The sequence below is a fragment of the Ostrea edulis genome, chromosome 2 (assembly GCF_947568905.1).
Source record: "Ostrea edulis chromosome 2, xbOstEdul1.1, whole genome shotgun sequence".
NCBI lineage: Eukaryota > Metazoa > Mollusca > Bivalvia > Ostreida > Ostreidae > Ostrea > Ostrea edulis.
In genome coordinates this window covers 94,063,126-94,077,588 of record NC_079165.1, presented here as the reverse complement: position 1 = coordinate 94,077,588, position 14,463 = coordinate 94,063,126, and the positions used below count along the sequence as shown (strand labels likewise).

The window sequence follows — 14,463 nt, the reverse complement described above, 5'->3', positions numbered from 1 at the left end:
TGGTTTGTGTCGTTTTTAGCTCACCTGAACTATAAGCTCAAGTGAGGTTTACCTGTTAATTTAGCTCACCTGAACTATAAGCTCAAGTGAGGTTTACCTGTTAATTTAGCTCACCTGAACTATAAGCTCAAGTGAGGTTTACCTGTTAATTTAGCTCACCTGAACTATAAGCTCAAGTGAGGTTTACCTGTTAATTTAGCTCACCTGAACTATAAGCTCAAGTGAGGTTTACCTGTTAATCTCTGTCTATACACTTTACACATTTTTTTTACTTCTTCCCTGGAACCACTGGGCCAATTTGAACCAAACTTGATTGCCATAAAGCATCATTGGGTTAATTAAGGGAATTCAGAATTGCTCAAACGAAGAATCTCACCTTTTCCAAGAGGAGATAATTAAAAAATGGTGAAAATAGGGTTGAAACTTAGAAAACGTCTTCTCAAGAACCACTGGATCATACAATACAAAACTTAATCTGAAAGCTTCCTTAACGAGATTCAATGTAGATTTTAAATTGTTCAAATCGTGTCCCCGAGGGGTAGGGTCTGGTCATGATTGGGGGTATACAAATTTTTTTTTTTTTTTTTTAAATCTTCTCAAGAACAGCAGGGATTTGGTTGGGGTTAGAATGGGGCCATAATAGGGGAACAAGTTTTATTACTTCACCTGAGCTGAAAGCTCGTGTGAGCTATTCTGTAAACTGTTCACATTTTCATCTTTCATGGTTCCCACTGGGTTAATTTCAATCAAACTTGGTACACATCAGTCATGTTGAAAGTAGACATTAACGGCAAACTGACAACTCAACTGTATGAGCTTGTTCTGCGTATAGTCAGTTTTTAAATCGAGGCAGGCTACTGACAAACAAGTTGATGGTAATGGGGTTTCAACAGTCACGATTGAAGTCAGGATTTCGCAAATTCTATGGTCGTTATAATGATTTAGTTCGTCAATACAACCTATCATTGAGTCAAATGCTGTCTGACATGTTTCATACCGACTGTTAGGCCGTTCTTGGCACGATTTCGACTACGGATAACTCCGTTTACCTGATCAGGATATAGGACTCACGGCGGGTGTGATGAGGGGAATTTAAAGATCTCAAGAACCACTGGGTCAGAAAAGTTGAAATTTACATGAAAGCTTCTTGACATGGTGTCCCTGGGGGTAGGGTGGGGCCACAGTAGGGGATCAAAGTGTTCTATGCTGATATATAGGAAAAATCTTTAAAAATATCTCTTAAACTATTTAAGCTAGGGTTTTCATATTTTGTATATACATTCTTTACGGAAAGTCCTTTCATGTGATGCAATTATGTATGACCTTGACCTGAACCTTTGACCTACTTTTAATACAAATCTTGCCTATTTAATACCTCCTGAACTAATTAAGATAGAGCTGTCATATTCTGTATATATATTTCTTATGGCAAGAAATTCCCTTCATATCATACCATGATCTATGACCTTGGTCTTATTCAGAACAGCAAGATCATGTTAGTCATATTGGTGTTGAGGCATTTCATTTTCAGTTACATATATGTTGTGATCATTAGGGGCTAGATTGGAGCCAAAATATGGGGTCAACATTTTTCATGGGAATAAAGATTGATATTAAAAAACCCACAACAGCTGAACAATGGCAGGGCATTTGTGATTCAGGTGAGCAATGAGACCCACGGGCCTCTAGTATTACCTTACACATTTTTTACACAAATACCCCGGAAGTGTCCAAATTGATGATGGACCTTATATAATGCATGCATGCTATATTAACACTGCATGCCTATTTTGGACCCGCATTAGACTCAGGACCCTGGGGTTGCAAAACTCTCAATTTTTGGTACATCTCTTTCTGTTTATCCTACATATAAATATGCAATTAGTTTTTTATACATCGCCAAAATTAAATTAGTCTTTCAAGTGATAAAACAATAATCACAATGATAATTTTGGCCTCACTCTGGTACCAAACCCCCTACCCCTGGAATCATGAAAACAATTTTGGTAAAGGGCTACCTGCTTCCTCTCAATATCTATGTACTGGCTGTGGAATCATCATTGTTCGTGGGGGGTTGATGTTCGTGAATTTCGTGGGTCACTCTTACCCACGAATTTATGTCCTCGAACGTTTTTTTAAACCAAGTAGAGTTATCTCTTCTAGTGACATCTTATCGCTTACCCACGAACCAGCAAAATTTTGCTTACCCACGAACATTGCCCCCCCCCCCCCCCCCCCCCGAATTAAAATGATTCCACATGTACAGTATAGTTTCAAGTTAGTATCTTAGCATTGATGACGATGTTGATTAACACTATATGCTAGTTCTTCCCCCCCCCCCCCCCCCCCGAAATCAGAATTTCTACCCCAGGGATCATGAAATTTACAATTCGGCAGGATCCTTCCTGTTCTACGTGACTATGCGTTTAGTTTTTCTTACAGATGTGGGGGTTGTAGAAAAAAAGATTTTTTAAAAATGTCAATTTTCGACAGTTTTTGCATCGCCCCTAAAGCTCCGGGGATGCAGGAATCCTGAAATTTGCAATGTGTGCCCACTTGTCCTAAAGATGCTTTATACCAAAGTTTAGAAGAATTGGAATGATAGTTAAATGTTCTATTGTTAACGGGCGACGCACGACGACAGACGTAGACCAATGGAACAGTTCATCTGAGTAGGGTGGCTTACAAAACTTAGTGAAAGCTTCCTCACAGAATGCAAAATAAAATAAATAATGGCCTCCGAGGGTAGGGTGGAGCGACAATAGGGATAAAAGTTTAAAATGGAGGTATATATGGCAAAATCTTTTAAATCTTCTTCTCAAGAACAGCAGGACCCTGATTAGTTTATTAATACATGTATGCAAATATCCTCAGGCAATGGGGATTCAATTTGTCAAATCATGGACCCAGGGGTAGGATGGGGCCGCTACAGGAAATGAAAGCGGGATAAATATATTTTTAAATTTTGAAAATACATGTATTGAACTCTTTAAAAGTAAATATATACATTGCATACATTGTATACGTGCATGAGAATGGGAATTTATGTACAATCGAGTTCATTGTGATGTAGAATTCATGATATAAATGTGAAATTGTATTCATTATTGACTCTGTGTGTAACGAAAAGTAAACATCATGAAATATCTTTTTATTCTTCTCATTCAAACAAAAGAATGAGGAAAAGAAAATTAAATCATGTACTTAAAAAATAACGATTGTATCAGTACTTGACTTGTATTACATTTTCCCAATATTACAAAAATAAAATATGCCTTATTAGAGACAGACCCAGCATTGGAATATTATCTTATCAGCATTACCTACGAACCATTACGAGGAGAAAATTGTTTTCACGAGAGAAACGGGGATTTTATGATTTACTTCTTACCATAGTATCCGACTTGAGGTTAACGAAATTAATTAAGATGTTTTTGAAACTATTTTGACAGAAAACTAGATTTGCCAGAGTGCCACGCATGCCTCCGCCGACACACAAGTTTGAAATATTTAACCGAAGATTTGAAAATGGATTAGGTGCAAATAACACAAAAATAGAACATAAAATGACAAGCAATGCTTTGTGTGCGTGGTTTTGTTAGTTTTTTTGTTTTGTTTTGTTTTTTTTTTTTTTAAATAAGATGCGAAGATATCTGCATTACATACAAGTATGTTTCCAAGGAAATCGAAACTCAAAGTAGACAATCTTTGGATGCAAAAGAACATATTGACTTATTTCTATTGAAATTTATATAGAATATTATATTTTGTATTTAAGGTATGTACACTTAAATTACGTTTTTGCGACTCTCTTCATTTAATGACAGTCTTTGTAACAAATTGAAAAGAAAAAAATTAAAACTATTTGTTCATTCTATTAATATGTAAACATGTAAAATCAATTCTATTGATTTGGATATAATTTAATTCCGATGGCAATAACACAGGTAAAAATAAATCAGTATACAAGTGAAACTTAATCTGTTATTAATTATAATAAAGGTACACGCTATCGTTTAGCTCATTATCTACTTTTAAAAAATTGATAGAAGTCTGGAATTCACACTGAATACTTTTCAAAGTGCAAAGGCAATAACTTTTGTAATAATAGATCGATGGACATAAAACTCAAACTTGATCTGAAAGTCAACAATTTTAAGAGACATACCACCAACAACAACAAAAATAAATAAAAACACAGGTGTAAAAAAAAAAAAGTCCAGAAAACTGAATAATTAGAAATTTTCAAAATCTAAGGCCAATAATTGTAAGTTTCATAAAAAATAGGTTGATGGACCACAAAGTCCAGAAAAATGTAACTAATTAGAAATTTTCAAAGTCCAAGGAGTAAAATTTTTGTTAAAAAAAAAATAAGAAAAAAAAAAGTCATCAATATAAAGATACATACATGTACCAAAAGCCAAAAATTAAGTCATTAATATAATTCACATGTATCTACTAACAGCGCAAACAACAATCTGGAAAACTAACTATGACGGAATTACAAGTTTAATAATTCGCTCAAACCACATTTATTCATATATGGTACATGAGGTGCATTAGATAAATATACATTTGAGTAAGAATAAGATCAGGGTATGTAAGTAGTGAAAAGAATTACGGACGGATTGGGTAACGCTACATGTATTTGCCTCGAGGCATTTCATGTCGGCCATCCGCAATAGAAAAGACAAAAAAATCCACTTAATATTCAAAATTATCAGCACATTTAAAACACACTATGTTTAATCAAAGAACTGTCTCTACGTTACCTGTGATTGATTTGGCTGGGTTTTTGTTGTTGTTTTTCTGCCATCCTTACTTGTACATAATTCCCACTTTTAAAATTGAATTCATTCAACCGTAGAAATTTCAGAATTTTAGCGAAACAGGAAGACACTACAATTACAGTTCATTTCATGTTGAGTGAAAAATGATCAGAAATGCATATATATATAATAATAATATAATAATGATAAAGCCTTTATTTATCCAGGATTACATATTTAACGATAACGCTAGTTTTCAATATGGTCCTGAATATAACATACATACAGACAGATATTAGTAAAATAAACACAGATTAAAAGAAGTAGAATACATATAAACTTAAGAAATAATTATGAATGTAAGATAAATAGGAACAAAATGAAGCTTAAAAAGTATGGTGATAATCTCTAAGATAATTTCTCTTAAAACACACAACACTTGTTGAGTTTCTTATATTTTGACTCAAGGCATTCCACACTGTGCTCCCTGAAATGCTGAAAGATCTTCTATAATATTCTGTTTTTGCCCTGGGTATATACAATATATTTGAATTAGAATTTCTAGTTTGCCTCTGACTGACTTCTGATACATATTTAAAAAACATTTAAATAATCTGGCATTGAACCATGTAAAACTTTATATACTAAAATGACTTTTCTATAGACAAAGTAATCTGATAGAGGCAACCAGTTAAGTTCAGTAAACATGACATTAGATGGAGTTTCAAAATTTCTGACGTTAAGAATTACCCTTGCAGCTCGTTTTTGTAATATAAAAAGCTTATTCACATTTTCAGCATTTCTTGGATTGCTCCATATAGTACAACAATATGTAAAATGTGGAAAAATCATAGTATTAAAAATCTTCAGCAGCGCATCGTTTGACATAAACTATCTTATTCTTCTTAAAATGCCAATATTCTCTTAGAAATCTTGTTCATAAGTGATTCTATATTACTTTTCCAGGACAAAGTTTCATCAATAATAATACCAAGTAATTTTGACTCCTGAACACATTCTATGACATGGTTATTTATCATTAAATTTAATTTTCGATGCTTTGATAATTTTTGTGCCGATCCAATAAGCATACATTGAGTTTTTGACAGATTTAAGCTTAACTTATTTTCCTTAATCCACATTATACTGCGCTGAAGGTCTTCACACATCTTTGACTCAATATTTTCCACTGACTTATCTGTTACATCTTGTGAAGTATTATCTGCATACATATTTACATACATATATTGCACTTAATATCGAGAAGGATAATCCTTGCAAATGTTTCTTAGAATAGAATTATTTCTTTTATCTTATTTTCTTTCTACTCATTTGTGCTGAATATGAAAATCAGCTATCAATAATATGTGTACAGTTATAAACGTGTTATGAATCCACGAGTGGATCGTAAAAGGGACTCAAACAAATGTAATTTATTATTCTGATCAAGTCCTGAATCAGACCATATGCATGTATTCATATTTTTAGACAATCTTCACTCGCAAAACAAACATTGTAAATTTCAATTTGCACGTTAAGACAAAATTGGAGGCACTTTGCCGACTATATGGAGTTATTTCGAAGGTCAACTCTGTGAATTGACATCTGTTCCACGTTTCAAAATTACATATAAGGACCACCACTTGGTTTATGGAGAACATTCAATCCAAGATGAGAGGGCTGATATTCCTTTGTGTGGCATTTGGTAATTGATATTTAAAGTCTTGGCAATTCAGTCTTGTTTTTATGTTGAAATTTAACTACGGGTAAATGTATTTTTTTTAAGAAACCATACCATAAAAAACCCTTAACGTGATTCTGTTAGATTGTTTAAAGATTTTTTTTGTACAGGGATCACTTTGGCTGAGGAACTGAAAGCTGTTCAACCTGGAAGGGAGCCTCCTGTTTATGACTTCAATGTGAGTTATCTCTCTTTCACAGTTTCGTTAAATAACATATGGGGTCGAGATATCGGGAAAACTATAATTCGCATTTGTAAAGCATAGTTTTACTTTTAAGGATACAAGTTACAAAAAAAAAAAAAAAAAAAAAAAAAAAAAATGGATGCATGGGTTGATAAATATGTTTTGGTTTATTCTGTTTAAATTAGTACAACAATTAAATTCCTAAAATATTTAAGGAGGTATACGATCTCAGAGAAATTTGATATGGATGAAAAACGGAGGATATGTACAACAATATCTTGAAATTGAAAACTTTCAAATTTACTTTATTTAGTCAAAAAATGCAGTTTTAGAAGAAAGCAATCTGAAAACAAAAATTAAAACCCCTGTTGGACTCGAACCTGCGATCTACAGTTCTCTACGTGCTAACATACTGAGCTACTCGTCTTTAGTCGTTGTATTTTTAAATGAATAGGAAACTATTGCTGATATTTATATATTCATCTATGTTTTGAAAGGAAGTCAGCCATTATGACGATGTAGAGTATCTCCTTAATAGGAATTTGTATATTTTCTGTTGTATTAATTTTTAAAGATAGATTGTTTCCCCCGCCATAACTCTAAACAAAGTTTACCCATTGCATTAGGCATACAGAGTAATTTAAAAATCGTGGATAAAAATTAGATTCCATGCGATTAATTCATCCATTTTCAACATAATTCTTCCCCAAGGACATTCTCGACAATTCTTATTTGACGTGCTTTATTTTCGTCTCACATGTGCTTCCACACAGTAACGCGGGACGAATGGTTATTGTCCTTGACGGTGAAGATAGTTCCCTTTGACTGCATTTGTATTCATGTTTAAAAAGGAAGTCCGCCATTATGACGATAAAGTATTAATGTACCTCCTTAAACTTTTAATGCCTCTTATATCATGAATGGATATGCATGTATGCTTTTAAACTAGATTATTGAATGGAAATATACACATAATTATATAAAATATGAAAAAGGTGTTGAAAATGCGAAATAAAAACTAAAACTAAAAGTGTGGCGTAGGGCGGATTCGAGCAATGGCAAAACGTAATCACAGCATACAAGTGACTGAGCTATTTTAAGCACTGATATACCCCTGTAAATGTGAACCAGGTTTTTAAAAACAGTTCCCGTAATTTTTGTCGGTTTTTCGTAAATTTCGACCCCAAAGCATGAGTTCCCCTTTAATAATACTATTGTAGATTGTTCTTAAGATTGTAACCATATAAAAATAGGCTTGTCTGCCTTTCGACTTAAAGGCCAAAATTAATGTCAAATGAGGAAACTGTTGCTTAAGCAAACTTTGAAGGTTAATTTCAACATTGTAGATAATGAATTTTAGGTTGGAAATGAAACTATGAAAAATTCATATCTAAGTACGACAGAAAATAACTAAAGAAACTTGATATAATATGTGGTTTTTCCGGGAAATTGTTTTCCCCTATAGGTGGTTTTCTTTGTTACCCTGAAATGATCCTTTACAAAAGATGATTAATCAAAGTGAATAGTTTATGACTGTGTATCATTACTCATATGTTAAGCCGTTCTTGTCACACTGATTTTGACTGCGGATAACTCCGTTTACCTGATTAGGATATAGGGCTCACGGCGGGTGTGCCCGGTCAACAGGGGATGCTTACTCCTCCTAGGCACCTGATTCCACCTCTGGTGTGTCCAGAGGTCCGTGTTTGCCTAACTATCTATTTTGTTTTGCTTATAGGAGTTATGAGATTGATCACAGTTCGTTATCTTCACCTTGCATATGATTGCTTACGAATGTTAACTATAGTGTGAATCCCCCTTACCATAATTCACACTGTGTATCGTTTTTGTGTGGACTAGAACCATAAGTAAATCATCTCAGGTAACAACCCACCTGTTGTTGTTTTTTTTTCAAACAAAACCATTATGTTGCAAATGGTTCCTTAATTCGATGTTGTACATGTTGAAGTGGGGTTAAATGTAGTTCTCGACCGTACACTGTAGTTACAAATCGCTGATTAATTTTGTGTCATTTCGACACATATTCGGAAAAAGTGCCACCTATGGCAGCATCCCTTTCAAAAGTTTGTAGATCTGCCCCTGCAAGATTCAGGAGGGGTTGTAAACTGAGATTATTTCACTGTTATTGATTTTTAATTGGCAATAGCAACGTGTGGTAGGTGGCAACAATGCCGACATCACTAACTGGCCTTGGCAAGCTTCACTTCGTTACAATGGAGGACACACGTGCGGGGCCATAATCATCAGCGATACACACCTCCTTACAGCAGCTCATTGTGTTGATGGAAGAGTGTAAGTTAATATCAATAAAATAAGCATCGAAATTCTGGAGAGCAAAATGCTCTTGGAAAATTTCTAACATTTATATCTTGCCATAAATACATGTATTTTGCTTCTATTTTGATAATACACTATCGATGAAAATGAAACTGTTCAATATTCATATGAAATTGATAATGTAAGCGGAGAGTTTATGCTGCCCGTGGCTACTTACATGTATATTCACCGTGCTCAGTTTCGGATCTGTCAATTTCAGCCACTCTCTCTTTGATATCGAGGTAGGGATGAGCAACAGAGGAAGTGGAACAGTATACAAACTGAGCAGCATTACCCAGGTACTCCGTCTGTGAAGTATATCTTTGAGCATCCGCCCTTTTAGTTTATGATAAAATTATTATAATTATGTTTATTATGTTTATTCAGATAAAGGCACGTTAGACAAAGAATAAGAACTGACATGACAAAATATCACATAAAGTAACACATTCTATAAATAATATCACATTTTGCATTTACAGTCACAAATTGGACTTTGAAATTGTCCCAGCACTAGGCTCACTTAAAAAACAAAATTAAATACTGCCTTTTATCTTGGATAACCCAAAAAAGCCAACAGGCTTATTTCCATTGGGTTTCATTATAGGATATCGACCAAAAAAAAAAAAAAAATACATGGTTAAATAATCTCAATGCATCAATGACTAACTGACTGGTGTAATGAATAACATTTAGGTACATGTAATAGTAAAATTCTACTAGGTAACATTGAAAATGGCTCATTATTATGCATGTTAGATATAAAATACAAAAAGTGAAGTTCAGTAGTAAAAGAATTCATCATCCTCGAGTCTTTTCATTTCCTCCAGAAGGTGTAATTTGACCATTCTTTTAAAGGTGAACTTATTGTTGACAAGTTTGATGTCAATAGGAAGGGCATTCCAGTCTTTAACTCCTATATGATAGAACGAAGAGGACTCTACCCCCAGCAATCTTAGGGACCACAAAGTTTGACTCGCTAGAACGTGTTCTATATGTACCACAGTTTTTCGTGAACATATTGTTTAGATAGTGAGGAGCTTTCCCATGAAATATGTTATACATGTGATTGAGTCTGAGCTGCTTAACCCTATGAGAAACATTCAAAAATTTTAAAGCATCAAATTCTCTGAATGACAAATTATGTCTTGGATTAAGATTTAAGATAAAACGAATCATTTTGTGTTGTGAAATCTGTAGTTTCTTTTTCAAACACTTTGTGAGACCCTAAAACCAGCTGGCACATGCATAATCTAAATGACATTGGAGTAAAGCTGTACACAAGGATTTTCTTAATGATAAAGAAAGACAACCTCTATTTCTGTATAAAAATTTCAATCTTTGATTCACCTTTCTAACTATGGAGTTAACAATGCTTTCTCCACTTAGTTTATTATCTATAAAAATACCTAAATATTTTATACAGTTTTGAGCACCAATAGTGTGATTGTTACATTTAACACAAAAATCTTCAACTACTTGAGATAATTTACTCTTGGGTCCAAAAATTATACTCTCTGTTTTGCCCAAATGAAGGGACAATTTGTTATCAACTAGCCAGTCGTGGCACGACTCCATAACAGAAGACAATTTATTTGAAATTACTTTAGGGTCTTTATGTGAATAGAGAATGGCCGAGTCGTCTGCATATAATAAAACCTTGCAAACTGCATCAATACTAATTTTCATGTCATTTACATAAATAAGAAATAAAAGTGGCCCTAGTAAGCTTCCCTGAGGGACCCCACAGGTGACATCACAAACTTCTGAATTAACTCCATTAATGTTAACAATTTGTTTTATCTGTGTTAAATATGATTGGAACCAAGAAATAGATTCAACTCCGAGAGTAGATAATTTCTCGCATAAAATTTGATGATCAGCTGTGTCGAATGCTTTCTGCAAGTCCAATAGAACCATGCTGGTGAACAAACCCTTAGAAGTTTGAGATTTTATGTGTTCAATTAGATGAATTAAACATGAGATACTACAGTTAATGATGAATGTAATTGGTAATTTTAAGACTTCTGCGCCATCTCTTAGAAACCTAGCTGGGATACCATCAAGGTTCATGCTTTTATTTACACTAAGTCCACAGAGTTCTTTTGACACAAATCCTTTTGTTACATGTTTAAGATTAAATTTGCAGTGGCCCTTGTTTCTATAAAAAAAAATTAAAAAGTAACCGGATGTTAAAAATTTCCCTTTGCCAAATAGACAGTTTTTCAACAAGTTTTGATGCAGCATTGGTAAAAAAAATCTGTTAAAATGGTTTGCAATGGTAATACCTTCATGACAGTTTGACCCCTCTATATTAAGGACAACATTCGAGCTCGATTTGGGGTTTTGTTCATAACCAAGTTTTTTAAATTGTTTCCATAATTCCTTAGGATTATTCCTATTTTCTTGAATCTGATCATCAAAATATTCTAATCTAGCCTTTTGGCACATACGTTGATCGGGATCGGGATTGCAATGGCGACGGGCGGGATTTTAACAGCTCTCCAAATTTTAAGTATTTTCTTACAAATTTATCCACAGAACGTCGATCTTAGACTGTATGATAGTATCAGAGCTGAAGATTTGGGTTTTTACGAGAAATCTGACTTTTATAGTGACCATAAATGTGATTTTGCACTTAATAATCTTTTTCACAGTCGTGAGTACAGTGGTGAGTACTATGGCAAAGTACTTTTAAGTTTATTCCCCACATGTCTTCCATAAACATGCTTTATGACAGTCTGTATTTTTCAGCACTCCGGCTACAGTGGTAGTGCCAGTGGATTTCCGAACGACATCGCAATTCTCAGGGTCAGCGGAAGTCTTGTGTTTTCGAACCAAGTTAAGGCTGCAACACTTCCCTCGAGCAAACAGTACAACCATGACTCGGACGAATGTTACATCACTGGCTGGGGGAAGATCAGAGGGAACCAAAGTATCAATCTGTTTAGACTATGTTTTACTGTAGAAAATGGTTTGAAATTTCCATCGAAGTACTATACTACATAAATAAGTCACACTTTTTATAAAAATTTAGTATTCAGGAAGCAATGGTTCTATTCACTAGTGTGTTAGAAATAAAATAGCCCAGGTGAGATAACTGCCAGTATATGAAATGGTTCAGAAAAAAAATAACTCTGAATTCTTGTTTGATATTCTGTCTGTCTGAAGATGTCTTACCGTTCATTTACAAACGCCATGAACGCCCAAAACACATTTATCTTATTTGTTTCTTTCTGCAGCATTAATTCTCACGCGAAAGGTTTGACGAAGAAAATCGAAAAATTTGCCACAGCAAAAATATTCACGTTTACAGTACTAGTATATCTTGTTTTAAGATAGCCTGCCCACTACTCTCCAGGAGGTTAACATTCCTGCTATCACCAATTCGGAATGTGCCACCAGAATGTCAGGAATAAATGGGGCTTCAATTTACGATCAACACACCTGCAACTTTGACAATTATGCATCGACAAACGCATGCCAAGTAAGTTTGATTTAGTGGTAGACCAAGTACATGTACTTCCTTTGTTGTAGTAATGTCGATATTCACGTCATTGTATCTTGGACCATGCAATATTATTGACTTCATTCTTGGAGAGTTGAATGGATAGGTCAAAGATATTATCGTGCATCTGATGAAGGTTTATCAAAATCTTGGTCTTTGCCAGATCCCGATGTGGAGTGGACAGAGTTTTATAAGAATTTTTTTATATGCATAATGATCTATACTTCACCAATTACATATATGTACATTCAAGTCATCAATCTATGATTTGTCTGAAATTGGCACCCAGAGATCGTCTTATGCATTAAATCCGCTTGTACCATTTAAAATAAATTTGAATGAAATGATTTTAAGGAAATTTTAACACCCACCCACCCACCGAGAGAGAGAGAGAGAGAGAGAGAGAGAGAGAGAGAGAGAGAGAGATATGCATGGCGGAGGTAAATGCCTCTATGAAGGTCAAAATGCGAAACCGACAAATCAGGTGCAAAGTAACCGGCTGTTAAATCATACTGACTGCCAAGTACGGAAAGTTACAAGTTGCAACATAATTTCATTAATTAAAATTGATATGAACACATAGTACATAATTTACACGTAAAAGCGTTGAGAAGTCATGGTTTTTCGTTTTACACATTTTAGATTTATGCAATAAACGTGATTATGAAGTGAATGTTTGGTCGTAAACTTCATAAGACATTTCATACTATCACTCGATTGTATAGTGTAAAAAGTTGAAAATATAAGTGTTAACTTAATATTGTTTTTTTGAAAGATTGGGTCTCTTTATCATTGTTATGGCTATTTTACAACAGACCCATTGTGATAACGATTTATAAGTTATAACAAAGAATTTTAAATTAATAAGCATTAGTTCATAACCCCATTACCAACATTTACAGACTGTACATCTGGTAAATTATGTTTTGGTCCTATTTGTGCACGTGTGTATAAATGTATGTGTTAATCTGCGGCAGAAACAACATAAAATTCCATAAAATATAGCATTATTATCATTACTGGTAAGAGTAATTACATTTGAATGAGACATTTTTCCAGATAAAGGAAGATTTGTGAGCTTTTGGCGGGGGTTCAAAGTCTATAAACTCTCTCCTTTGCAGTGATAATTGAAACATGTAGTTTTGAGCATTTGCAATAGAGAAGAAAATTTCACTGATATAAAGGGACACGCTTTTCGTTCTTTTATGAATTATTATGCGTAGATGACATTCTTCTGTGCAATAAGGGATATCCCCATAAAAACATGGAGATTGATATTAGATATTATACAATGCATTTATCAATATCTTTCCTTTCCTCTCCAGGGTGACTCCGGTGGACCCATGGCTTGTCGATCCTCACCTAACAGCGACTTTGTGGTCGTGGGCATTGCATCTTGGGTAATCACTGGTTGTACCGGATCCTACCCATCTGTTTACGTCCGAATTGCCTACTACCTTGACTGGTTGACGAGCAATGGAATACAATTGTAAAGATTGTGAGAATCAAATAAAAACCCTTTTAAGATTTCTGGCTTTACATAATGTACTTAATGATACATCCCCACATATGTAAACACACACACTATGTCCAAGGGTTCGTGTTTGCTCAACTCAAAATTATGCGACTATCTAGTTTGTATTGATTATAGGAGTTATGAGATTGATCACTGTTCGTTATCTTCATCTTTCATTCTTAACTGGAGTTAACAGATTGATTAGCATATAGGGCTCACGGCGGGTGTGACCGGTCGCCAGGGGATGTTTACTCCTCCTAGGCACCTGATCCCACCTCTGGTGTGTCCAGGGGTCCGTGTTTGCCCAACTCTCTATTTTGTATTACTTATAAGAGTTATGAGATTGATCACTGTTCGTTATTTTCACCTTTTATTGATTACTATTCGTTATCATACATGAAGTTGAAA

General features: G+C 34.3%; 1 protein-coding gene across 1 annotated transcript; it reads left to right on the top strand.

Annotated features, from left to right (window-relative positions):
• The first annotated feature begins 6,397 nt into the window (after positions 1-6,397).
• On the top strand, positions 6,398-14,067 carry LOC125680862 (fibrinolytic enzyme, isozyme C-like). Its single transcript, XM_048920660.2, has 7 exons — positions 6,398-6,474; positions 6,621-6,688; positions 8,862-9,007; positions 9,252-9,330; positions 11,786-11,966; positions 12,370-12,518; positions 13,865-14,067. Exons 1-7 carry the CDS (start codon positions 6,420-6,422, stop codon positions 14,030-14,032), a joined length of 846 nt encoding a protein of 281 aa, XP_048776617.1. The 5' UTR covers positions 6,398-6,419; the 3' UTR covers positions 14,033-14,067.
• Positions 14,068-14,463: the final 396 nt, after the last annotated feature.